At 42.8% G+C, this 26,431-nt stretch overlaps 1 protein-coding gene across 1 annotated transcript; it reads left to right on the top strand.

The window, feature by feature from the left end:
• Positions 1-718: 718 nt before the first annotated feature.
• Positions 719-21,475, top strand: C1QTNF12 (C1q and TNF related 12). The gene is made up of 8 exons (XM_010162525.1): positions 719-889; positions 8,621-8,740; positions 10,056-10,167; positions 10,429-10,610; positions 15,161-15,269; positions 16,166-16,256; positions 20,486-20,564; positions 21,181-21,475. Exons 1-8 carry the CDS (start codon positions 719-721, stop codon positions 21,277-21,279), a joined length of 963 nt encoding a protein of 320 aa, XP_010160827.1. The 3' UTR covers positions 21,280-21,475.
• Positions 21,476-26,431: the final 4,956 nt, after the last annotated feature.

Below are 26,431 nucleotides of genomic sequence, written 5' to 3'. Positions count from 1 at the left end.
AGAAATTTATTTTCTCCTTAGAAGGCTGAGCACTTGGCTGTGATGCTTTCAGCTTCTTCATAAGAGCAGTGGCTGTAGCAACCTTGGGTTACAGTTCCCCAGCATCTGGAAAGGAAAGGATGAGGACTTGTCACTGAGGAAAGGGAAGTATCATTCAAGAGAGGATGGATGGAAGTATTCAAACCTGCTTTGAACTTAACACGATGCTTCAAATGACAGAAAGTGAAATCTGTTGAAGAGGAACAACCTAACAACCCCCCTAATGAGTTTGTGTTGTCAGCTCTGGCCTGAGCAACTGCTGCCCTGAGCAATTTGACTTCTCCGTGTTTCATAGTTGAGTGCATTTTAAACGAGTCTGAAGACTTATTGGGGCGGGGGGGGAGCAACACTTCAAGGTGGGTGGCAGGACTTTCCAGGGCCTCTTGTATTTATGTAAGCTTCAAGAGGCTGAATGGACTTACCTCTTTCTTCGAGTGAATCCAGATTTTCAAATAAGTTTGTCTATACCATTTCCATGTGTCCTGCTTGAACAGAGATCTCTCCAGCAACCAGCGCATCTGTGCGTGCTGCTCATTTGACATCGCATAGCCCAGAGGATCATCTTTAATAGTTCTGATTTTTTTCTTTAGAGAGAAGTCTGTGTCTATTCCTATTATTGGTGCTGAAGGATTTTGTGCTTGCAGAGTGCCCTTCCTGACTTGGCCCCTCCCTTTTCAAAATGAAGGGGTGCACCTGGGTATTTGTGGCAACTTTACTTTGTCAGCAGTTTTGCCTCTTCAGAGTTACAGCAGCAAAGAGAGAGAGAAAGATGAGGAAAGAACCTAATCAGTACACAGAGCCTTTCAATGCTACCCTCTCAAACAGTGAAGAGCTGCATGGGCATCCCAAGGTAGGTGTTTATGTATTTTCACTGCTTGGTAGAACTTATTTCTGGCAGTAATGTGATGCTGGTTCTTTTTTCCAGTGATTGAGGCAATCTTGCCAAATTCTGTTTGATTTTAAAGAGAAATGTTCTCTCTTTTGCCTTTGCATGATTGATTTTCTAGCTTACTGAAGCAAATGCTGGAATACTGTAATTTATTGTAATTTATTTTAGAATATGCATGACAGAAGTTCCAGTCTCATAGTAGCTGATTAAGTGTAAAGACATTTTGGAGTCCTAGTTTATGAACACTATCTTGTTTAGAAACAACTGATTAAAAAAAGGCAAGTGGGCTATTGCAGTAAAATAATGATACTGGAATATTAATGGATCTCTTGCAGGCAAACCCTTTACTTTATGCAATGTTATTTCAAAACTGTCTTAGACAACAGTATAAACACCCAGAATCCTTTAAGATGAAAGCTTACACAGAATGTTTGGGAGTAAGAGTGGAGGTTAGGGAATTAAAAGTGGTCCTAGGATTAGGAGCAGGATTAAATGGAAGGGAGACTACAACACTGAGAAAGGAGGGAGTCTCCCCTATCACACAGCCCCTTCTCTCTCTCTCCTGCTCACACAAAAATGTCCCTTGTTTCAAATGGAGGTGACCTCTAAAACATGACTTTGATCACCAGCATTAGGGATGGCAGTCACTATAGCAATAGAGGAACAAACCTGGCAAAAATTGGGGCATGGCAGAGGGGGCAAGTTAGAACAATTAGGCTGACATCCTAAATATCCTCTTCAGTGTCATTGTGAGAGTAATTGGTTAAGGTTGGGCAAGTCTGGGAAACAGTCCTCTATATAAAAAAGCTGGCTGCTGCACTTAAAAGTATCATTAGGGGACTGCAAGCAGCGTTTCTTCAACTAATTTGTTGTTGTGTATTGCAGGGCTCTGTCAGGACAGGTTGTATACATGCTAAATTCTTGGGGTGCTTATAATCAATCACTTTCTCCTCTCTCTAGAATGGCTTCATCCTGCTTTTGCAAAAGGAGCCAGATACATATCTGGTGCAACTAAATTTCAGTGTATTCTGGAATTAATTTGGCTTGATGTGAAATGTATTGGACTGCAAGCAGAACATATTCTGATTGTACAAGCAGGCAGAAACTGGTCCTGGTTAATTCTGATATGGTCACACATACATTACTGCTAGAAGAAACACAGTATTCATTTGGAGGCTCGTTATTTGTCATTAAAACAGACATTGCTTGGAAGCTGCAGTTTCTGTGTTGAAATATTTTGCTTTAAAATAGCCCTGGCCAAGGTTTGGCTGCAGTAAGAGCTGCTGAGTTCAGTGAAGGCAGGTTCTGTTTAATAAGGATAGGATGAAACCAAATCTTTTCTGCAAATGCTTATGAGCTCTGTGTGATATCCACTCCCCAATTTTGCAATGTGAACTTTTCTCCTTGGAATCTGTTTGAGGTTGAAATCCAGGTTCTAGTTAAGTGTTGCTTCTAAATATCATGGGTGACTGTATTGTATTTTATATTTCTATAGCACCTGCCCCAGCTAAGGGATTATTTTACACATATTATAAATGCAGTGCTTAAGAATTGCCACCATTTCTGGAGTGAATGACAGTTGCCATTTACAGCAAAGCATCACAATTTGTATTCACTAAGGGAAGAAGTAAACAGTGAAGCTATCCTTACCCAACCTATCCTGCTAAAGGAAGGATAAAAGCAGTTCTCTGTGGAAGATTGATCTCTTTGAGCCTTGAAGGTACTTAGGTGAGCAGTTTTGTTTCATGAAAGGATGCCCTGCATGGGAAAGTGAAACAGCAGCCGTGTCCCATTTCATTTGTCTGCAGCACATAGCAAGAAAGGCGGAATTTTTTTTGGCCTTGTACAGTAAAAACTGAGGCTGTGTTTACCTTGGAAGACTCTGTAGCCAGCTGGTAGGTTTATCAAATTAGGAATGAAAGATTAGCTGAGAGTAGTGATTTTTATTCATGCTATTGAAAAGGTGGATGCGTTTTCCTTCTAATTAAGCAAAACAATTTGGGACAAATTTCTTTTGGGAATTCTTTTAGAAATAGGATTGCATAAAGCTCCTCTTTATCATTCACAGTGCATGAGTCTTGTGCTGAAACCTCTACCTAAAACAGGGAACCAGAAATCTCAAATCTTCTGGTGAACCTGATATTTCCAAGGAGATAGTGTGTTGGGTTTATGTTTGTTTGGGTTTTTTTCCAAGTTTTTCTCCAGTTGTATCTTGCTGAGTTGCTGTCAATGTGATGTGCTTGCCAAGCATGTGAGAGTTTTCCTCTCTGACACAGATGGGCTAAGAGAAGAGAGAGCAGAACATGACTGATGAGGATACAGAGGTTTTAATCTACTGGACCTTCTTACTTTGTGTGTGGCTGGGTACCTGCAGCTGCCACTTGCAAGACAGGTTTGCCTTCCCCTTTCCAGGCATAGATCTTGTCTTAGAAGATGTGATGTTCTACTAACAGGAGCTGATCAGTAGTAGGCTATTCAGTGGTTCTATAGGGCTGACACTGATCAGGAGTTGATACCTGAGTAGAGGGAATGAAGATGGAGTCAGACTCTTAATGCCCAGTGAAAGGACAAGAGGCAGTGGGCACAGGTCGAAATACAAAAGATTCCACTTAAACATCAGGAAAAAAAAGCTTCTTTACTGTGAGGATGGTAAAACACTAGAGCAGGCTGGACAGAGAGGCTGTGGAGTCTGTTCCTGGAGACAGTCAAAACCTGACTGCACATAGTCCAGAGCAACCTTAGAGCAGGGGATGTTGAACTAGACAATCTGTGAATGTCCCTTCCAACTTGAGCTGTTCTGTGAGCTGCTTTTAGGGGTAGTTCAGCTAAGAAACTCAGAGGCTGCATCCTAACCTGAGGAAAATTATTGACTCAGCATCCCAGTGAAATCACAGGGTTGATTTGAGGTCAACAGGATTTTACCTTCAGTGGAATTTCTGCAAGAAGTAATGTAATGTTTTTAATTCACTTACCCACTATGTAGCCAGGGAGTCCTTGAAATTTTATTTCCTTTGTGATCCTTCCATCTCTGTCAAATATCTAGGGCTAGGTCTATGTGGTTTATTACTTAAATCTCTCTGAATTATTTCTTTGGGGTCTTTTGCTTCCAATTGAAAACAGCAGCTGGCTCGATGACATTGCACAGATTGCATTCCTCCTCTGTAAAGAGATTTCAGTCTAGTTTGAAGTGTGTGATTGCATGTGTAATTGAGAAAAGTATTTTTGAGCCTGACAATTGTTAAAGCCATGGGAGAGACTGAACTGTGACCTGTCTGTAGTAGATGATGTTATCTTTCATGTTTTGTGTCTGGCATGTTATGAACCAGAAGGGCTGTAACAATGTGCTTCCTAGCAATTCCTCGTGGCTCATATAAAATAATGTTAGATTCTTACATCTGACTGAGCATATCAAATAATTCAATGCTTGCTCTCGTATCTCAGAGCTGTTTGGAAGCTTTTTAAAGCTCACTACTGCTGTATGTAGTCCTACATCAGATGTGGTTTTGTGTGCTAGGTGCATTATGCTGCACCAGTTCTGTTGGTGCAGTTCTGTACCTTCCCTTTCTGTGGTGTCCCTCAAGACAGAACTCGACTGGTACATCCATTGCAGTGCACCAAACACAGCAACAAACATCATGTTGTTTTCTCACCCAGAGTAGATCTTGCTCACATGAACTGTTCCATTAGATTAATTTATTGTGAGGCAGTTTGTATTTAAGTGAAGGGGAGAAGCTTTTTGAAATAGTCACTTAGAGAAGTGAGTAATAATTTTTCAATCACAAAACATAGTGGGTATTTAGGTAGGAATTCCATTTTGGATTTGGCTAAGATACCAAACCTAACACTTCTACCTTAGGGAAAATTCTTGAGAGATCTATAAAAACCACAAGTGGTCAGGGACCTTGGTTTTACATCTCATTAATAACCAAGAGTCTGTATAACCATAAGTTATTAGCAGCTAACATAGGATTTCTCATGCTAAAAAAAAAAGAGTGGTCTTTCACTTTTTAACCTGTTCCAAGTAAAATACACTACTGAAATAAATAATTTGCTCCTAATTTCATAATGCAACTGACAATACTCCTGCTGGTGTAAATCAGGTGTAACAAGACAGAAGTTGGTGGATTAAGATGATTGAAATGCTTAGGTCCATTTTGTGTCTGGCAAATGCTTATAAAGAATTTAAAAATATAATTCCATCACAAATGGACACATACACAGATAACTGAGCAAAACTTGCAGGGCAAGTGAATAATGTGGACTGGAATGGTTAGGTATATGTTCATGGACACGCATCTCTGACTAAATGCAGGTGGAAAGGATGCTGTCTCACAAAATTGTAACCTTTTCATGCTTTCTTTCCATCCTCACCTACCCTGGGAAATGCTTAGGTGTGCATGAGAACACTTGGAGATGCAATTAGGTGTACACTTGCTCACAGGTAGTGTTGACTTTTTTAAAATTATTTTTTAATTAATCCAGACTCTGAAACTCCTGTCGTCCATTTCACTTTGGTTTCTAGCAGAGATGCAGACTGGATCCCAGTATCCTTGAATTTCAGGAAAGTTCAGATACAGTTCAGAAATTTCTCAGGATCCAAACTCTGCTACTTGACTGTAGATTCCTGCTAGTAGTGTCTTCCATGCTGGCTGAATCTTGGCCAGAGACTGTGTGTGTCTCTGGGCAGTGTGTGCTGTTCTGGGAGTTAGAGACAGAAAGAACCACAGGTTCTGCTTGTGGAAATTACAGCTCAGCTTGCCTTTTATTGTGAGGGAAGTTAGGGAGAGAGTGGGCTAATTTCTCATCAGTGTCATAAACTGGTTCTGAAGCCATAGGTGCTGCTGTATTTGGATTCCAAAGTAATGTTATAAGACCTGATTGAAAGTTCATTAAAAATTGCTGGCAAGGCTTCTGTTGATTTTGGAGGTACTGTTCCCAGTGTGAAGGAGGAAGCCTGATTTCACTGGAGTTAAGGTGAGGATTCCTCCTGACTCCTGAAGGTTAGCTGTGCTCTATAAACAGCACCCCAGGAGGGACAAGTCCCCTTTGCTGGGATTCCAAGGCTGTTCTCAGTCCTGACTGATACCTGAGTTGGCTGCAAGGTCTCTCTGGCTGCTGGAGGCTGCTGCTGCCAAGAAAAATAGAGGCTTGCATGCTTATTGCTGGGATTGCTCATGCATGCCATAGTAATTAAATAATAATACCACAAGGATGGAACATTCATTTTAACTGTCAATCATCCTTCTGCTGGAGAAATTGGGGAGTGCCATGACTGTCTTGTAGAGGGATTTGTAATTTAAGCAAGCCACTGGAGAGGTATGAGATTTTTTTTTTTATTTTTATAAACTTAGGGAGTTTTTCATTTATTTTTCTGGAATATGCCATCTGGATTTCTCTTTTTTTCTCTCTGACAAGATGTCTGCTCTGGCCTGTTTCTTCACAGCTGGAGCTCCAGAAAGGCTGAGGACATCTGTTTGTCTTCACAGTTAATGGTCAGATTCTGCCTATGATTGCTGGCTTCTGCATCTAGCTGGCCTGCTTCCTCATTTTGCAATAAAGAGGAGTTTATGCCTGTCTTGCAGCCTGGTGGAAACCAGGAATATTTGAATAGTCTCTTCCACATCTACAGCAAATGCTGCATCCCAGTTCCTAAGACTCTGGAGTGTTCTGGAGACTGTACTTCTGAGTTCCTGCCACATGAGCCAGCCCTTTTTGAAGAATGAACTGATTTTATTTGCCTTTCCTCTGCCTTTTGCAGGCTTCTGTTACAGCACTGAGGGAATACTCCATCCTGCCTGAGCTGGGTGCTTCTATTAATAAGTTGCTTCCTTCTGTTTTGTGAACTGCACTGCAGCTTTACCACAGGCCTGTCAGTCCCAGTGTCTGGGGCAAAAAGACGTTGGTGTCCTTTGGGCAAAGCACAGGTGGGCTTTTACCTGCTTTATTTTATTTAGGAGCTTTGTAAACTTCAGTGCTCATTAACACAGTCCTCTGCAGGTGTGCTGCACCCATCTGTTTTCAAATGGAGTGCCTAAGAACTAGCTTCTTTCATCAGAAACCATTAAATCCTCATCTTCTGCTGGTTTGTAAGTCAGCTGTTGACACAAACTGTTGGAAATAAATAGTTGTGATCACATCAGCTCAGAAATCTATGGACAAGTGCCTTGTACTACACCCGTGTGCTGGGGTGGGATGCGTGCCAGAGAGAGATCTTTCTAGGCTCTGGATCAGCTTAGAAGCACCAACATTCCTTGTAACCTCAAGCTGGAACTCCAGCTGACTTCTAAGATTTAATTTTGAATCAATTTATGCTGCTTGGATTTTTCATAGCAGATCACACAGATTATGGTCTTTTTTTTTTTCCTCCAAATGGACTTGCCCAGATATTTCTAACTAAAATTTGCAATCCTCTGTCCAATCCCTGTTGCTCTTGGAGAGTGCCATATAGTGCAGTTAGAAGGGCTTCAGCTCTACCTGCATCTTAAAGGTTAATTGTTTTCCACGTGCTTCTGTAGACTGATGAAAAAAGAATCTATGCTTATAAATGGTACTAGAAATGTTATTAAAACTCAATACAGTTCTCCAAGAAGCAGCAAGTGCTTTAGGGAACCAAGTGAGACAGGTAATGAGCAAGTGTAGATGTGTTTGTTAACTTGTCTGCATTGGAAGCACCTTGCAAGGTCACTTAATCATTTAATTCTGATTGTATCTGAGCAATGAGCAATGGGAACCAGGGAGTCCAATAGGAAGTGGACCCGAATTTGTAAAGACAGATCCTCTCTTCTGTCCAGATTTTGTTTAGAAGGGATCCAGAACTAGACACTGGAATGTCAAAGCTTCTCTAGATAATTTCTCTGTGGCTGCAATATACTTGCAGAGCATAGGATTGGGCAAGGGAGTTAAATTTGCCAGTGGACATCTTTTCTGTGATCAGACATGGACTTTGGTTTTCAATGTGAATTGGGTTGGTTTTTTTTCCTGTGTGCACATTTGTCACTCTACAGCCTGTGATTTGAAAATTATGGAGCATTTCAAGGTTTTCTATACGTTTTAATCTCCCTTTATTGCTTGATTGAGCAAACTGATAAATGTCAGATGCCAGTGGTGAACGATCTCTGGCATCTGGGCAGGTTTTCTGTGGCATTTATTATGACTGTCAGAGGGCTGAGAGAAGGGTCTCTGAGGTACCCTGGCTCCCAGCTCTTGGCTCTTACTGATTTCTTAAGCAAAGGGAGGTGGAAGGCCCTGCAAGCAATAGCATATTAAGTTATGAGAAGGCATTTTGATGTTTTAAGGGTAGCATCTTCTGGCTTTTGGAACATTTCTGTTGGCAGACTTTGTGTGTAACTTACAAAGAAAAAAATCCCACTCTACCAGGACTCTTTGAAAGGCTCGTGTCTTTCATACAACGTCAGAACTCAGGTTGTAGTGCTGTCTTGCATTTGCAATGCTGCTGTAATTGAAGACAGAAAGTGTCATGGTACAGGGTAATCCAAATGGAATTGCTTGTTACAGAAGCATAAAATCCCACTTCATCTGACCTTCAATGTCATCCCACATTCACCATGTTTGGATCAAGGATGTGGCTTAGGCAGCAGGCAACAGTCTGGTCTGGAAACTTTGCATTCTCTGAATCCATGCAGTGGCCAAGGAGATAAAGTGCTATCAGTCTTTGTTCTTGTTTCTCTTTAGATCCTAGAGTCTCCAGATCCTCGAATCACCGATCCACGGCGGACCTGGATCTCCTTTGTTCACCGCCCGGATGATGGCAATACCTCTAAAAGGAGATGCAAAGGGAAAGACAAGAAATTAGTAGGTTATTGCTAGATTGCCATCAGCTAATAAATGTGCACCGTGGCTTCCTTTCCTACTGCTGCTATGCAGGGTGTTCTGTATGCTCCAGCTTCTGCCTTCCCACCCCACAGTGGGCTATGTTTTCATTTGTTTGCATTTAATTTCTCCAAGTATTTTGGAGAAGTTTGAGACAGTAAGTACTGTATGCTTTGTAAGGTAAGGTGTGTGAATTCCACTTCAACATTCATTTTTGTTTAAACAACCTGTTTCTTGGACTGAGCCTTTTTTTTTCTTTTTTTTTCCTGGTCAGTAGAAAATAAAATTAACTTTTTTTTTTTTCTTCCACTAGATAAAGTCCAGGTATCTTAAAAGATATATTAATCAAAGTGTGGACAAGTTATTTCAAATTAATGAATTAGTGATCACTCTGCTGAGTGATGCTTGATCACATGTGCACTTTTAATCTGCTGCTTAAACGATTTTAAATGCTTTTAATGATTTCCTTTTATTTCTGACTGAGCTGATAGGCAGGAGTGCTTCCATGCAGGTTTACTGCACTTTAGCTGAGGAAACAGGACCTCCCTGGAGACAATATACATCAAAATAGCCTTGATGACTCTGTTGCATGTTTGTACTACTAGTTTAAAGCTCTGATGTGTGTGTTCCTAACCTTTACAGGTGTTTTGAATGAACTGTGTCATTTTTTTAATGGGAACTCTACTATCACATCAAACATTTGAGTATGTGATCATTATGTCTGAGCAATATGTATTAATAATGTAAAGTGTGGCTAGAGGGTTATTCTCATTAGGGAATAGGCAGGATAAGAAGCTGCAAAGCTAGTGTGTTACTTTGGTGGTATGAGAAGATACAGAAGCAGCAAATTTAGTCTTCATAGAATCATAGAATGGTTTGGGTTGGAAGGGACCTTAAAGATCATCCAGTTCCAACCCCCCTGCCATCAGCAGGGACACCTTCCACTAGACCAGGTTGCTCAAAGCCTCATCCAGCCTGGATGAGCCAGTCTTGTGGCTGTTGTGCCTCACACTGTATATCTACTTGAAGAACTAGTTAGTGAGGAACTAGTTACCTGAGCAAAGTTTATCCTCTCACATAAAGAATGAGTAAATTCCAAGTGCTGGAATTCACAGCTGGTTGGAGAGTCAGTTTCAGATTTACTGCATCAGGCCTGTAGTTGAACTGATAGTGGAGGGAGCTGCTCACCTGGCTGACAGCCCTGTAGAGCTGGCTCATGGCTGAGTTGTTTTTTTTTAGTCTGTCAGTGCAATTGCCTGGTTCTAATTCACATGTTTTTCTTTGGTTACTTCCTTAGCGTGGCCTTGTTGGGCCCCCAGGACCTCCTGGCCCCCAGGGACCTCCAGGAGCCCCTGGTGCTGAAGTCACCCGGGAAGTCCTTCTGCAGGAGTTTAAGGAGATATTAAAAGGTAAAGATTGTAAGAGCTTTGTGCTTTTGTGATCTGCTTCTTTTGGTAAGCACCATAGCAAGTAAAGAACTGGCTTTGCAAAGGTTTGCTTTAAAGCATTCCCATATCTGGCAATCAAAAATTTGAAAGAAATGTTTCCCAGTGTTGCTTAGTTCAAGTTGAAGAGCTGAGTGCAGAATTCTAATCGCACAACTCATGGCTTCATAGCCCAGGCTCTTAAACTAAGCCTTTATTTTCCTCTACTTTTCCTTTTCTTCTCAGAAGCTGTTGAGCGTCGAGCATCCCTGGCTATTTCAGCCCATCCTAGCCAGCTGCCTCCACTCCTGCTCTCCTTGGAGGAAGTTTCGCCCCACAGACGCGTAGAAGAGGCATTCCATTGCAAGCTGAAAGGACAAGTCGTTGTAGATAAGAAGACCCTGGTAGAACTTCAGAACTTCCAGTCGGTGAGAAGGGATTACAGACTGAACCTGTGCAACTCCACAACAGCCATTGTGCGTAGATCAGCTATAGTTCCCCTGGTCTGCAAAGCTGCTAGGTGGCTCTGGAGTAAGATGGACATTTAGCTTTGAGTCCTCTCCTTCCTGACAAACCCAAAAGGCAGACTTCCTTCCTCTCTTGCAGGCCAACTGAATCTCATGACAGATCTTACTGAAGTTCTAACAGGTCTGTGCAAGAGAAGGCTGTCCCACAGGTCCAAACAACAGTCAGGCTTTTTATTTCAGTTAATGATGGAGCAAGACTTGTCCATGTTTGGCATTAGTCTGAAGGATCTGTTCTTTATTTTGGTGCACACCCTGTTTAATTCCCAATTAACCTTCGATGTAGAAAAATGTCAGAGGCAGACAGAAGCTATTGATTATAGATTTGTGAGCCCAAATAAGAGCCATCATTTTGTTAGATGGGCCAGCCCTGATGCTCAAATTCTTTACCTCATGTTTCATAGAAGACTAATAATAAAGTTACCTATATAATTTCATTATAGTCATGTTATAATGCCAAGCACACAATCACAGGATGCTGTGGGGCATTATAAGCAAGGTTACGAGCAAGCTAATGAATTTGATATTAAAACTTCTACTAACAACTTCTAAACCAGTTGCAAATAGGATCTGAATTTGAAGTGTCAATGTTAGGCAAAGTAATAGCTAAAAACAGATAGTTACTTAGTAATTGAGGAGATAATATTTTAGATTATTTAGTTAGAAAGACTGTCTGAATAGCACAAGGCCTTCAGATACATGGTTGCTTTTGTGATGTGACAAGAAGAGTTTGAAGAGTATGAACAGGGAATATGGCTTTCCATCAGCTGGGTTTGTCAACACAGTTCATGTAGTAAGGTGCTGAGCTTTCTTCTCAGCTGTACTGAGTCCCATTTCTGAAGAATCCTATACAGCAGATCCTTTCCTATGGAGTAGTTTTGCTGCTCAGACTTCTCACAGCTGCAGGACTAGAGGCAGTGGTTATGTTCTAAACAGGGTGCTTTCCTGGATCTTTCCCAAACACACTTGTGGAAGCCTGGTTTGACAGCACTGTGGGTGCTGGCACAGAGGCAAGATTGTACTTGAAGTGTGGGCAGGGCTAGAGAGATCTGCTGCCTCATTAATTAGGAGGGAAAATGTGAATAAAGACATCTCAGCAATCAGTGCGTAGGCTGATGCTTCCCATGCTTTGTTATCATATGCCTAGCTGCTTTCTAATTGCTTCTGGCCCTGAAGCTGATGTGGGAGGGCTGGCAGGCCTCTGGATACCAGCCCTCCATTTCAGCTTTGGGACAAGAAGTGTCTGGTTTTAGCTTGTGCCCTGATATAGGGGAATTTAGCAGGGAAGGAGACAGTGGATGCTCTTGCAAAGATGGAAACATTGTCTTTAAATAGTCCAGGGCAGAGAAAGAGGGAATGCCCCTCCCTTCATTCTGTCAGTTTAATAGTGTGAAGAAGCCAACAGTTTGATACTTCTCAGTGAGATGATAGGGATTGACTCTAATTCCTGGATTTGGACTTTACCCAAAGCATTTTGAGATAGTGGAAAGAAACTGTGCTGAGAAACCATCTCTCACTTCTATAATCTGTCATTTGAGTATGGGATCTAAGTCACTCTGACCTTGAGTGTTGAGAGAACATGATGGTTTGCTCATCCTTCCATGCTAAATTTCCTCCAAGAACATTCCCTCTCTCTCTCTCTCTTCCTCTTGGTCTCACAATTTCCTTATGCTAAATTTCCTCCAAGAACATTCCCTCTCTGTCTTCCTCTTGGTCTCACAATTTCCTTGGTATCTGGAATGAAACGTGATAGTTCATTCCTCACACCTCTTCCTCTTGTGTTGCACATGTTAAGGTTTTTAACGATTGCCTCTTGCAAAAGCTGTCAGTAAGGTACTTTACACAGCAAGAATTGAAGTCACTGTAGCTTCTGACAGGCTGTGGAAGTGGGATTTATCTGGGGCCCAGGAATGTTACTGAAATCAGATCATTTAAGGCTAAGGTGGCCCACCCACATGCTTTTCATGGTGAAAGATCCTAGAAGGAGTCCTGATGTCTCTAGTGCCTTGAGGTCAAGCTAAACATCTACCTTTGGCAGTTGAAATTTATTGCTGCTTCGGGAGATTGGTGCATCCCCTGTGTGTTGTGGTTGTTGTGCAGGCTGGGTCATCCTTTCCTTTAATAACAGATAAGTCAGATATAACATTGCTTTCCACAGTGTTTATCACTGAAAAGTGAAACTGGCAGTTCACGGCTCAATTCTCTGCATGGTTCCTCTTTTCCACCTGGAAGTAAATATGGAGTGTATGAGGGAGATGTGGGGATTGGAGATGAGCTGAGGAAGAGAATGGTTTGTACAGAATGGCTGGACACTAACTTGTTTCTTTGCTTTTTGGTCTGTTTACTGAAATAAGTGTGTGCAAGTAGTTAATTTCACAGATCTAATCCCAGCAGTGTTTGAAGCAGCTAGGTGAGTATGCTGCTGTGAGGCAGCAAATGCAGCAGGGAGCGTTAGTTGGCGTGGGGTTTAATGGAATATTTTGCCCAGAAGAACCTCTCCCTGCATTGTCTGTCTATTTCTATGAGCAAAAGAATAACAAAGCCACAGAGGGCATGAAGAAACAGGAACGTTTTATCAGTGATAATTTACTGTTGCCTAAAATTGCCTTCCATGCTCAGCCAGTGGTTTTGGAATTATGTTGCTGATTCTGCTAATAGCTGTAACAAGAAAGGAATGAATTAACTATATGGTATGGTTTTGCACATACAGGGCTTGGATCTGCTCTTTCAGTCAGGTAAATCAACAACAGCATTACCAAAAATGATGGCATAGTGATAGCATAAGAATGGAATCAAGCTCCTTCCATAATCTCTGTTATGTTAGCTGTTAACATTATCCATATGCAGATACATAAAGAAAATAGAGCTCCTTTTGTGTGTATGCATGTGCACATAATAATAAATACAGAGACTTAGAAATCATCGTATGAAACATTGTTTTTCTCCAGTTAATTACTGTTTTCCCATTATACCTATATAATCTTATGAGAAATGCCACTGCTGTCGCTCATGGATATATTTTCAGCACCCTGTGCATACCTAAAATGTTTCTAGTCAAGTTCTGTGGAATTTAAGACTACAGCTGGATCTTGGTAAATAAGGACTGGGAATTACTCTTTTGTGAGCCTTGCCTGGGATTTGCTGAATAAAGGCAGGTTAGTAATTTCACTCCTACTATGCAATAACTCTAAACAAACGCCACTAGACCCAAATATTTGCAGCTTTACTTCCTTTCAAAGAGAATGCTAAATAAATTATTCCTACCCTGCACTGTGAAAGCTGGCAATTTCTGGCTGTGATGAATCAGAATGGAGAGGCAATTAACTTCCTTCTGGTACTTGAACAAAGGTTTTCCACTACATTTTTTTTTTTAGTGTAATAGCACCTGTGGCAACACTGCTACAGACTTGCTCACCACGTGGCAGGCCCCTTTCACCAGCTAATATTGCAAAGCCTACTCAAATGTTGGGTTGTTGAGATCCCTCAGTTACACATTGGTGGGTGTTTTAGGGCTGTAGCAGTGTGTCTGCCTTCACAGAGTCAGATTTGAACAGCTCTTCTGTCCCATAAGACCAACGTGGGGCAAAATCTCTCAGGACAACCTTCACATTGCACAGAATGCCCTTGCGGTGGAAGCAGAGTCTGACTAATGTGTTTTCTTGGCCCATTGAAGCCACTCCTGCTTCTCCCCAGCTCTAGCCAAATTCATAGGAGGCAGGCCAAAACAAACAATAAACATTTCTCGCAGAGTTTATTTTAGTCTGAGTCAGATAATCTGCTGCAAGTTTGACTTAAGGCTGCTTCCTTGCCATGAGGAGAAGCTGCATGCTATTTTACTAGGTTTTTGTCTATTCTCTAGAATCCAAGGCTAAAACAAAATGAAACTAAATATGGATTCTGTAGTAATCCAAGCAGTTGGTCTTTAACAGTATCAAAAGCATCTGACTTAGACCTAAGGTGGGTAGAAAACCTCTGGAGACCCGTGTGAGTGTTTCCTCTGTACTTGTATCACAAAAACAGTGTATAAGGTCCCAGGTTTTTAAGCCTGGGGACACTGCTTGGCCCCATCTAGTAAGTCTTTGGGAGTAGTAGGGACCTCTTGACTTGGATAAAGGGAGATCTTGTGTATCAGAACATCAGTGAAGGCTGGAGGTCACTAGGATCAGCAGAGCACAGGGATGTGGTAAGCACAGTCTGAGTCAGGACGAGATAGAAGAGCTCATCAGTGAGGAAAAAGGGGCATCTTCATGTCTCATACTGATCATTTTGCCTTCTGTGGGCATCAAATGCTGAGAGAGCACCAATCTGGAAGGTGTGTTCTGGGGAGATGAGGCAGTAGCCTTGTAAATTATTTCAGCTTTGTTCTGATGCATGTGAGCTTGTTCTGTCATGGGTACAGGGAACTGTTGAGAGTGCTGGGGACTTGTTCAGGATCTGCTTTTCTTATCTTACAGCCTCTGGCCAAAGGAGCTTTTCTCCGGGGGACAGGATTAAATCTGGCAACAGGACGTTTCACAGCACCTGTTTCTGGCATCTACCAGTTTTCAGCCAATGTCCACATTGGTGAGTGTTGTCCACAGAAACATGATGAATTGATCACAACCCTGATTCCCTGTCCCCCTGCACTGCTGTGGGAGGAGAGGGAGATAATAGTGAGAAAAGTTAAACCTGGGAAGAAGGGAGGGGTTGGGGAAGGTGTTTTAAGATTTTGGTTTTATTTCTCATTATCCTACTTTGATTTTATTGGCAATCAATTAAATTAGTCTTTCCCAAGTTGACTCTGTTTTGCCCACAATGGTAATTGGTGAGTGATCTCTCCCTGTCCTTATCTTGACCCACAAGCCTTTTGTTATATTTTGTTATATTTTTCTCTTTCCTCCTCAGCAGGAGGACTTCTCCCACTCTTCCTCTGCTCCAGCTTGGGGTCCCTCCCATGGGAAACAGTTCTTCATGAACTTCTCTGTGAGTCCTTCCCATGGTCTACAGTTCTACATGAACTGCTCCAGTGTGGGTCCCCCACGGGTCCACAGCCCCTGCCAGGAGCTTCCCACAGAGTGCAGGGGAGTCTCTGCTCTGGTGCCTGGAGCACCACCTCCTCCTCCTTCACTGACCTTGGTGTTTGCAGAGTTTTCTCTCACATTCTCCTCTCTCCAGCTGCAGGTGCACAGTTTTTCCCCTGCCTCCTCTTAAATATATTATCACAGAGGCACTACCACCATCATTAATTGGCCTGACCTTGGCCAGTAGTGGGTCTGACTTGGAGCCAACTGGCATTGGCTCTATCAGACATAGGAGAAACTTGTAACAGCTTCTCACAGAAGCCACCCCTGTAGCCCCCCTCCTACCAAACCCAATACAGAAGCCACAAGGTTACTGGTGTCTCTGTTAAGCCAAACACCAGCAACTGGTTGTCCACTCACTTGTGAAAATGCTTATGTTTCTTCCACTGCTTTCCCCAGACCACAGTGAGTTGAAGACTAAAGTCCAGCTCCGAGCCAGAGATAATGTCCGAGTGTTGATCTGCATTGAGTCTCTGTGCCACCGATACACGTGAGTCACTGCAATGCTGTCCTGGCAATTATTTTTCTCAGATAGGCCAATGTTTCAACCAAACTGTGGGAAATCAGGTTCACCAACAGTGAAATTTATACAGTAAATGCTTGTAGAACTTTCCTAAAGAGAGTGATTCCATCTGGCCCTTAGATTTTTAGGTGGTTTTCTTACTCTGATTTTTAACTTTTCAGTGATAATTATTCTAAGTAGCTAAATATTGCATATGTTGAGAGAATTGTGAATGAAACTGGATGTAGCTGAAGGTGCTGAACGCTCAACTATAATCATACACATGCAGGGTGAGATAAACACTTTAATTTTGTGCCAGAGGTTGTTAGCTCAAGTTTTATCATTTCAGCTGCATCCTGAATGGATCACAGCATCTCACTCACGTTGATTGCCATGGAATTGTTGGAGTGATGAGGAGAATAGGTGAAAAACAGAGGTGAATGGGTCCTGAGGCAGAAAGTGCAGGGCTTGTATACAGGGATATACCTTCTCCCAGCCCTCAGCTGCCTTGTGGAACTTGCTCAGATAACCATGCTGGATTTTCCTCTGCTGGGGTCCATTAGCAAAAAACTCTGCTAAGGAAACACTTTTGTTGGGTTGTAGGAACCTTGGGTGTTGCTCCTTATGCAATGGGCCATGGCATCAGCGTGCTCTTTGCTGTGCTTCTGCCATCCGTTCAGCTGCAGCACATAGGTGCTCAGTGTCTTGGAGAAGGCCACCTTGCTCAGGAGGAGTCTGACAAGCTTTGCTTGGAGGAAGGGGCTGGGGAGCCCCTGGACTGGACTGAACTGCACCCAGCAGAGGGCAATGCTGCTCACACAGAGTGGCCACCACCTCTGCTTGTGGCTCAGCCCCTGTCATGGGAGGAAAAATGTTTGGACAGGACTGTGCAGATTTGCTCTACCCTGCCTGCAGCTCTTCCAGTGCAGCTGTAGCAACACCCTTGCAGTAGCACCACTGAAATATATCCATAAAACGACTCCACAGGTGCAACTTAAAACCCACAAAACCATAAACTTGCTGCTGGACTGACTGCTTCAGCCCTCACCTTCCCTGCTCCGTGAGTCAGAGTGCTGCAAATAGGACTGACCTCTCCCCAGGCATTTAAATTCAGAGGCTTTATTGGCAGGTGAATTTGACATGAAGCCTCATGTAATGAGCAAACCTCTCTTAGGTTTCATTGGCTTGTGGAAAAGACTTGATTGGTGTCTGAGTACTCATTAGTAACTAAAGTAAGAGGGAGCTCTGTGCCCACTGACCTGATGGGAAGGCAAGGAGCTGGCTGACTGGAGCAACTGGCACCTCCTTCACCTTATAGACTGGTTTATAAGGGTCTTTTATGATTGCAGCACTTAAAATGAGGCAGTGACAGACTGGCTGCAGTCACAGTGTCAGCAGAAGAATTGGGGTGTAACTTCTTGCCCCTTGAAGGGACACCTTGTATTCTAGCAAGCTGCAGAACTGATGGGACATTTCATTTCTGGCACTCGTGAGAATTCCTTTAGAACATGTTAAGAACGGACCTCAGCTTGATTTTGAAATCTGGGATGTGTGTTGACAGTGAGTGATTTTGGAACAGCCAAGGCCTTTAATCACAGGGGTGGAACAGGTATGAGTAGGGCAGAATGTTTCTGTCCTTTTTACGAGTTAGTCTCACAAATTGCCTTTGCACAGTGCAGATCCCTGTTCCTGTCTCTGCACAGCAAAGACCAGTCAGATTCAGGTAATCAGGTTTTTTCTTTCTTCAGCATTGGTGCTTTTTTTCTTTTCACCTACAACAATCTCCTCTTATTTTAGCCATTTAATCAAGAACAGGACTCATGTCCCTAGCCCTTGGATTCCCCATGAACAGAGGCTGCAAGTTCCATGGAATATGTTTCTACATGTTTTTGGGATGTGGAAAGATATTCCCAGTTGGAATGTGGAAAAATATTGCCAGTTGGTGGTGTTGACATGATGATATTTCAATAAAGGTTTGAGTGAATGAGTGGGTGAGATTTATGAAGCCACCTAAGAGGATTTAAAAGTGAAATTGATCCTGCAGATTTCCAAGAGTGAAAAGCTGTTCTCCCATCCTGATCTCCACTCGACATTGTCTTCAGTTACAGAATCATGCAGAAAATCTAAATTCCATTCAAAGCATTTTGCAAAATAAATGAGTGATAGTGGTGAGTTTTTCTTCCTAATGATGCCCCAAGCTCCCAACTGATTTAATGAAGGCATCTGAGAGAGAACAAAGTGTTTTTCTTTTGGAAGACTCACTTCTGTCTCTGAGGACAGCATCTGTCTGTGTCTCTTTCTCTCCTTTGCTATCCATTCAATCACCCTCACAGTGATATTACTGAAGAATGGATGTCAGTCTCTGGTTGCTTTCAGCATGGATTTAGTCTTGCTTCCTTGTTTGGGTAAATGCAAGGACAAGAGTTACCTGAATGGGAAGCTTCCCTGTGGGCTGTGGAAACTCCTGTGCCTTCCTCATTGCAGGTCTCTTTAGCTGAAAGCTCCTAGAAAACTCTTCTGGTTCTAGCTGGGACGTGTGAACAACCTCTTTGTCACATACAGCCCAGGCAGGTTTATTGGGATGTTTTGAGATTAATTTGCCATCTGAAGAATTTATAGTTACATTCTCCAAAGAACAGTAACAGTAGAAACTCTGTTTCTTAGAACTGACCCAGATGTTAATCATTTAGATAAAGCTCTCTGATGTCTGACTCGGAGTTTTCATCAGTTGTCCAGGGTCACAATTTATGGTTGGTTATCCTGCAAGGCTGTCCTGAGTTGAGTGAGTTGGACAGCAGTGGAGTAAAGCAGGATCAGCACTGACTCTGAGACACATCTGTCTCATATGGTGGATGAGAGCGTGGCTGGTTTGTGGCATGGAAGGAAGATGGGTGGAGAGATGGGAACCTGTCTGGACAGACATTCTGCTGGCACAGGCTGAGCTGCTACCCCGGCTTGTGGAATTTCCTGGGGATGTCAGCGTACACAGTCATTCATTTGAGGGAGCTGAACGAGCCCTGAGGGCTTTCGGCTGAGAGAGATGGAAACTCAGAGGCAAGGAGACAGTTAGAGTAGAAGAGATTAATGGTGGGAAGTTCCCACCCAAGGTAGGCTTTTGGCAGGATATAACACACAGACTGAGCTCTTCAATCAAGGTGGTGCCAAGTGGCTTGCTCTCTCTGGGCCAAATCGCCCCGACCTTCTCTGCATATTATTTCCTTCCAAGGGGGTTGGAAACAGCATGTTTGCACTTGCTAGGTTTCATCACTACCATTTCATGGAAAAAAAGGGAGGAAAGGGATTGGTTTTCTTGGGAAAACAACTAGATCTGCTACCACTGGCTAAGCAGATTTCAGAAGAACCAGCCAGGCATGGAGCTCTGTGCTTTTATGTTAGTTTGGAACTGAGCTTACATGGGTTTTTCTGATTGTTGATGTCTTGGGCATCTCCTTCCACCCTGAATCCTGTACAGAGGAGCAGAGTTAGAGTTGTGCCAACAGAGGATGCCACAGAGAGCAGCTGTCCTGTATCTTGCTACTGCAAGGACTATGATGTTTATTAGAACAGGATATTAGAAAAGAACAGAGCTTGAGGGTTGATCTGGAGCTCTCCCTTGAAATTTAACTGAAACACAATTAGTTCGGGGTTTGGTTTTTGTTTTGGTTTTATTTGCTTATGTATCACTGCTGATCCAGATGTCCTCCCAAAGCAGCTTTCAGCTGCAGGATATATTCTTTCTTGCCTAGGCTGACTATATATATTGTTAAGGTGAAACAGGCCTTTCATACCTTGAAAACGAATTGTTATTGGCAGAATGCACAATATCCAGAGTATAAACTATTGTGGTGGTCAACAAACTGGAATAACTGGTATGTAGGTAAATCCAAAGGGTATGTTTAGCTCCTGTACAAGGGTGGGGGATAGAGACTACAGGATCTTGAGAGAACGTGGCTCCCAATTCCTGCCTCCAGCTGAGTTTTGCCTCCACAATCCTTTGTGCTCTGTAGATCTTCCATCACTACAGTGAGGACAAGGTTCCACTGTTCTCCTTTCAAGGCTGCTGATTACTGCTGGAATCAAGTCAACAGGCCACTTGTTTAATAGAGATGGGCACTAGAGCCACCAGATCCTATTTCTAGGGAGGTCATGAGACTGTTGTTCTGTATGCAATGTTGTGAGGTGTTTAACCTGGTTATTTTTCTTTTGCTGCTGTTTAGGTCTTTGGAAGTCATCGCTGGTCTGGAAAGTAACAGCAAAATCTTCACTGTCTACGTACATGGCTTACTGCAGCTGCAGGTAAACCCATGCAGACTGGGAATCACTGTGCTGGTTTGCTTGGTGGGATGTGGAGTTATTTACTGGCAAGGCTGAATTCTCACCAGGAGGTGGGGAAGTTTTTTATTAACCTTCTGTCTAAGGTTAGTGAAGTTAAATGCCTTACCTGGGGTGACCAGAGAGCCTCTGTGGCAGGAACAGGAACAAAAGCCAGACTTGGGTTGCACGTTCTGGTCTTAAGCCCCATAAGTAACTTTCCCTCTGAGAAGGGACAATAAATATTTTTCTTCCTCAAATCTCACCTTGTGTTGTCAAGGTGGCCATTGTATCTCCCATTTCATAAAGGGAATCTGAAGCACAGATGACCACTTGACTAGTCACCCAAAAAGATGCTAGTGCAGTGAGCATCTAGTGAAGCAATAAACCTATAACACAGTTTCACTACAGGAAGCTTCTTACACCAAGTCAAAGCTGCAGTGTTGCCTTAAAAATATGTGGTTAGATTCTGTTCCCAGGAGCCTCAGAAAATGGCAGGAGGCTTCTGTGCTTAGTTCATGATAATGAAATGCTTTTTTTCCTGCTTTAACACGGGGATGAAGTGTCAGATGTTTTCCTTTCCCTCTCGCTCTCGCTGCAGGCTGGCCAGTACACCTCCATATTTGTGGACAACAGCGCTGGAGCTCCCGTCACCATTCAGAATGGATCAGATTTCATGGGCATGTTCATGGGCGCGTAACACCATCTGCAGCAGGGAAGGAGATGAATTGGAGCCTTGCAGTGTCTATTTGACTGAAGAAACCTTTACTTTGACTCTTGAAGACTTCCTGTAACTGTTGGCATCTTTTTAAACAAGCAAAGAGCCTTTCCTTTCACAGATTCTTCAGCTTGCTTTCAGAGGCTACTGCTTTTCAAGGTCCACACCAGTTCATTCATTGTAAAAAAATATACTCTTATAATTCAGAAGCAAACTCTGTAATATTTAATTTGTGCTTCACCAGATGCTCACTGAACAGTACACTGAGATTTGGAATTTGTTGCGTTATGACTTTATTTCACAATAGCACTTGTAATCAGCGTGTCTTTTGGGATCGATTGTGGGGTATTTGAGTTTGCATATGAAGGATTGAGAGGGGAAGTAAAATAGTGACTATATTCTATGTGTTGTGGAGGAAGGAGACAAGGATTTGCCAGCAAAACTGCTTTTTTGATATGATTGTAAATGGTATAGGCCCTCTCTTGTGTTCAGAATTGGATATATTTGACAAGAAGCACATTGAATTCTCAGACAATGCCTGCTTCACAGATGGGAATCCAAGGTCTGAACTCTTTAGTTGTGGTTCTTTATATCTAAGTATTTCCTTGATCTTATTGATGAAGCTGAATACCTCGCTGCCTGTGCAGTTTTGGTTTTATGAAGAGGTAAGGCCAATGGCACCAGTTCTAGCATGAACTCTCCCTTACTTATGTTCTTATGTTTTAGTAAGATATAGACCTGCTTTTGGACTGCATGGCATGAACAGCATCCCCTCAGGTGCCATAGCCATTTGTAAATGTGTCACGTGCATTACACTGGTTGTCAAAAGCCTGGCAAAGACAGTGAGGGTAGCAGGCTCCCATCAGGTGTGTCCCCTGTTTGGTGCTTGTTGGACTGCATTGAAATAATGAGAGAAAACATTGGGCAAGGCTTAATTCCATCAGGGCTATAGGGAATCTGTCTGAGCTCTGCTTGGAGGTTGAAAGTGCTGTCAAAGACCATCCAAAAGACCATCCAGTGAACGTTTTCTGGGTTTCTACAAATCTGTTTGCATATTGCAGTCCTGAATCGTGGATGTTTGCAGTGAACAAAAGATATTCCTTGTCTGTTGTTGCAATTTTTAATCAATTACAATATCTTCATGCAATGGAAACAAAGACTGCTGGGGACAGCAGAAGATATGAAAAAACTGCCATCCATTGCTGGCTGTGTTCTTCAGGTTGATCAATATCTGATGTTTCTACAAGCTCCAGTAACGCTGCTGCTGAGGTTGGTGGTAAGCAAAGATGTCTTATTTCAAGAGCTGTGGAAAAATCTGCTGTAAAACAGGCGTGGCTGAAGCTTTTTATCATCTCCATTATAAATACCTTGAGACAGATCTTTAAGGGAGGACTAGATGGTATTATTTCCTTTGTGGAGGAAAGTGATTGTTAAAGGAATACGTATCAGAGGAGGAAGGAGAGGGTACAGGGAATAATTAGGTAGTGCTGTTACACAAATAAACACAGGTAAATTCCACTTTCTAGTCTCTGGAATGTGGTTGTTCTAACTGGACCTGTGTGACTGTCTAAAATACAGCAGCTATCAATATTTAAATATTAATTCTTGCTCCACAATACATGCCAGAAAATTCCTGTGGATTTTTTTTTTATAGTACACTTTGAGGAGAATGTGCTTTTAAGCATAAACTGTCTGCTCTGCTGGCAGAGGGGAGTCCACAGCTATCGAAAGGTGTAGCAAGTAGCAACAATAGGCCTTTGGGGAGCTTCAGAAAGAGTCTAACACCTGAATATCACTAAACCCCATCGATACAGATTGGCTGTTTACACTGGTTTTGCTGGAGTGAGTGTAGTCAGGGCAAGTGGCCTGTGTCCCAGCATGGATTGCTAACCTGTACCTTGTACTGTGTGAATATCTGTAAGGAATGGGGCTGTTTCATGCATGATTTACAGTAACATAATCAAAGTGTTGTGACATTCAGCATATGTTGTTCTATCTATAGGTTTGTTTTAAACCAAGTCTCACTGTTCTTGGTAAATCCAGAGTTAAAATATTTATTTTGTTGTAGAAATAAAAACGTTTGTCAGACTTTATTTGGGGATTTGTGGCTCTTTTTTGTTTTTTCCTTTTACTGTGTCATACTCTCATAATCTTCTTAGCAGGATATGAATTGTTCTGCCTTTATTCCTTTATTTCTGTAAGGAGTGCTGTCCTGACGGGTGTTTCCCCAGTGTGCTAGAAGCTGTCTCAATGCACAGTCCTGAGGAACACGAAGAGCTAAAGAGCGAAGGCTTAAATCTCCCTCAGCAGAAGGGGTGATAAGGCCCATGGACACCATCAGAGAGGGAAATAAACCTCTGTCCCTGGTGTCTGTAAGTGACGTGGCCTTTCTGCTCTAGCCAGCAGAGAAGCTTGTGTCACACTCGGATAACACCGGGGTAAGATGCCAGATTAGCAGAGCAAATGGACATGGTGTCTCTTGATTTATCCTGAGTTCACTGTCACTGCTGGAAAGCTCATGGGGACATTTTCATCCTCAGAATAGAGGGTTGTTCCTTATGGAGCTTTCCTGTGCATTACCAAGGTCTTTTAGCCAAAAGACTCTTCTTTTTTAAGATGACTCTTCTTTTTAAAACGGCATGAATTAAATGTCTGGTTTTTTGTTGTTATCAGGGGGTTTTTGTTTGTTTGTTTGTTTTCCTGGGTCCTTCTGGCACCACCTGCATGAGCTGAGGCAGGAGGATATGATGGGAACACCTCACGTCTTCTTTTTTTAAGACTTTTTCAGCTCTGAATGCTTCCAGGCTACAATTCTCTTGTATCCTGGGGTTTCATCCAACACGAGATTGTCCATCCAGCAGTTAGATGGGGCAGAACGGGTTGAAACAGCCAAGAAGCAAACTGAGACTGGGCCTCCAGCGTTGAGGTGCAAGTGTACAAAACTCATGACTAATATGGACACGAGCCTCCTTGGCTGGGCTGCGGCCGAGACAAACACTCCGCGAGGCTTCCGTGCTGTTTGGAGAGTGAGGAGATTAATGGTGTGTGAAGCAAAGTTTCAATGCTCCTCTGTAGTCATAAAATTTATAGTCCAAGAAAATTTAAGGACTCGGGAGGACTGAGTTCAGTATGAAGAAATTGTTTATAACAAAATAAAACCCGGGTTCTCGAGTCTATAGTTTAATGGCCGAGTGTGTTAATCCTACCCAGTGGTGATGGCTATTTGTGGCGTGCGAGGGGAGAAGCCATAAAGAGGCACAAATTAAATGTCTGGGGTTTTTTTTCCTGGGTCCTTCCAGCCTGCTCATGAGCTGAGGCAGGAGGATATGGTGGGAGCACCTCACTGTTGAGGTCCCACTGAGACTGGTGGGAAATTTGGCAGAAGTGCTGGCGATTCACCCCAGAGTACGGGCTTCTGCTCTAGTTCAGCACTTAATTCCAGAGCTCCCTTACAGGTGTGTTCCTGCTGGTGTGGACACTATAAATTTTGTCCTATGAGCTATATGGACAAAAGATTGCTGGGTTGTCCTTGTCCCACTACTTTTCACTGCTCCCATGTTTCCCACTGTGGTAGCTGGCTCGGAAGGGCACGATGCAGTGCAGGATCATGTGGAATCTGCAGGGAATTCTTTCTATTGAATCCACATGGGTCCTTGAAGAACCCTTGGACAGGCTGAGATTGAGTCAGGAGCTGAGCACAGCGACCTCCCTAATGCCAGTTTGTCCAGTTTGCACCCGTGCTCTCTCTGCTAACTACTCCAGACAAATAAAAACAATCACCCAGGCTCTGAGATTCCAGTTGCAGGCACTCTTGGAATATTTTCCCTGGCTGGGAGCTGACAGGTTATGAGGTTTTAAGTTCTATTCAAATCTCAAGTTTTGTAAATGATGTCGATGCCACGCTCCAGACTGACTCCAGGGGTATTTATGTTGGATTAGCAGCAGCTTGCCTGCCTTTCCTCACTTGATAGGAGAGAGCCCAGTACATGTAAACTCCCTCTGAATGCTGGGCTATTAACCATCAAGCAAAATTATTAGTTTGTCATATAAAACTCTCATTCTAAATAGGGACAAGTTATAAATCAGACCTGAGGACAATGATGAAATCAAACAGAAAGAGAGACCCTCTCCAAACCTCTCCTAAGAAGCCTGCAAATAGAAGTGAGCAGCAGTTTGTCAGTGAAGTGTTTAGTCTTCCAGGGAGACTCAAGGGTAATTTGGAAACCATTCTGAATTGGTGAGTGTAGGTAAAAAAGCAGAGTACAATTAGCCCTATAGAGGCATTAATATCTAATATTTAAGGATTAATACCATACACTTTGGCATTGTAATTACTGGGATGGAGAGAACCCAAACAGCAGGCTGTGAAGAGCTGAATCTGTTCAGGTTCCATCAAATGTTAGGGAGCTAGCTGCTGACCCTGTGAAAAATAGAACTCAACACCAAGAAGACTTTGAATCTCTATTGCTTTGTGTCCTGGCTCATATCTATGCAAAGAAGATATCAAACTCTCCTTGGTTACACAGCTGATTCTCACTCAGCAACTTCATTGATGCTCAGGTGAGGCTGGTGTAGATGAAGACTGAAAGGCCATGAGGTGAGGGGTTCAGGTGAACCTCATTTCCTGCAGAGCTTCTAGGAGTCACCATTCCCCTAATAAATAACCAGTGGTGAGGGGAGAGGTTGGCATTTACAATAATAGTGCTGGTGAGCAGGTACTGGATCCCTCTGGAGTGGAGCAGCTGCATCTGCTGGTTAGTCACATAATCTTCCTGTTTGTTTGATGTTTGGGGGGGAACATAAGTGTTTATTGCTATTTAGATGACTTCTATCTACAGGATGAGAAGGGGTATAGTGTTTTTATCTCTCCTGTGGCAATCTATTCTGATTTAAAACACCCTTTGGGCTCCCTGGTAGTCCTGAGAATAAACAAGTTGGGTCTGAAGAGTTGGAAATTATTCTTTCCTTATGGCTTCTTGGAGAGTCTGATAAGTCTGGGAGAGCTGCTAGACTGTGCTTTGTGATCTCACGTTCTTAACAGTGGAAATGTTTTGGCTCCCTTTATCCTGAAATACAGGGTGGGAAAGGTGGGCTGCCAGCTGGGGCAATGATCTTGTGCCTTTGTTGATGGGGT

This window comes from Antrostomus carolinensis, unplaced genomic scaffold (genome assembly GCF_000700745.2).
Source record: "Antrostomus carolinensis isolate BGI_N321 unplaced genomic scaffold, ASM70074v2 scaffold302, whole genome shotgun sequence".
Classification (NCBI taxonomy): Eukaryota; Metazoa; Chordata; class Aves; order Caprimulgiformes; family Caprimulgidae; genus Antrostomus; species Antrostomus carolinensis.
The sequence above is the reverse complement of the archived record's forward strand: the minus strand, read 5'-3'. Positions and strand labels throughout refer to the sequence as shown.

What these genes read in the sequence shown, in the direction of transcription:
- C1QTNF12 (XM_010162525.1), top strand. Translation starts at nt 719, where the DNA reads ATGAAGGGGTGCACCTGGGTATTTGTGGCAACTTTACTTTGTCAGCAG. An exon ending in GTTTAAGGAGATATTAAAAG is followed by an intron (nt 10,168 to 10,428) that starts GTAAAGATTGTA and finishes TTTTCTTCTCAG; the next exon opens with AAGCTGTTGAGCGTCGAGCA. An exon ending in AACTTCAGAACTTCCAGTCG is followed by an intron (nt 10,611 to 15,160) that starts GTGAGAAGGGAT and finishes CTTATCTTACAG; the next exon opens with CCTCTGGCCAAAGGAGCTTT.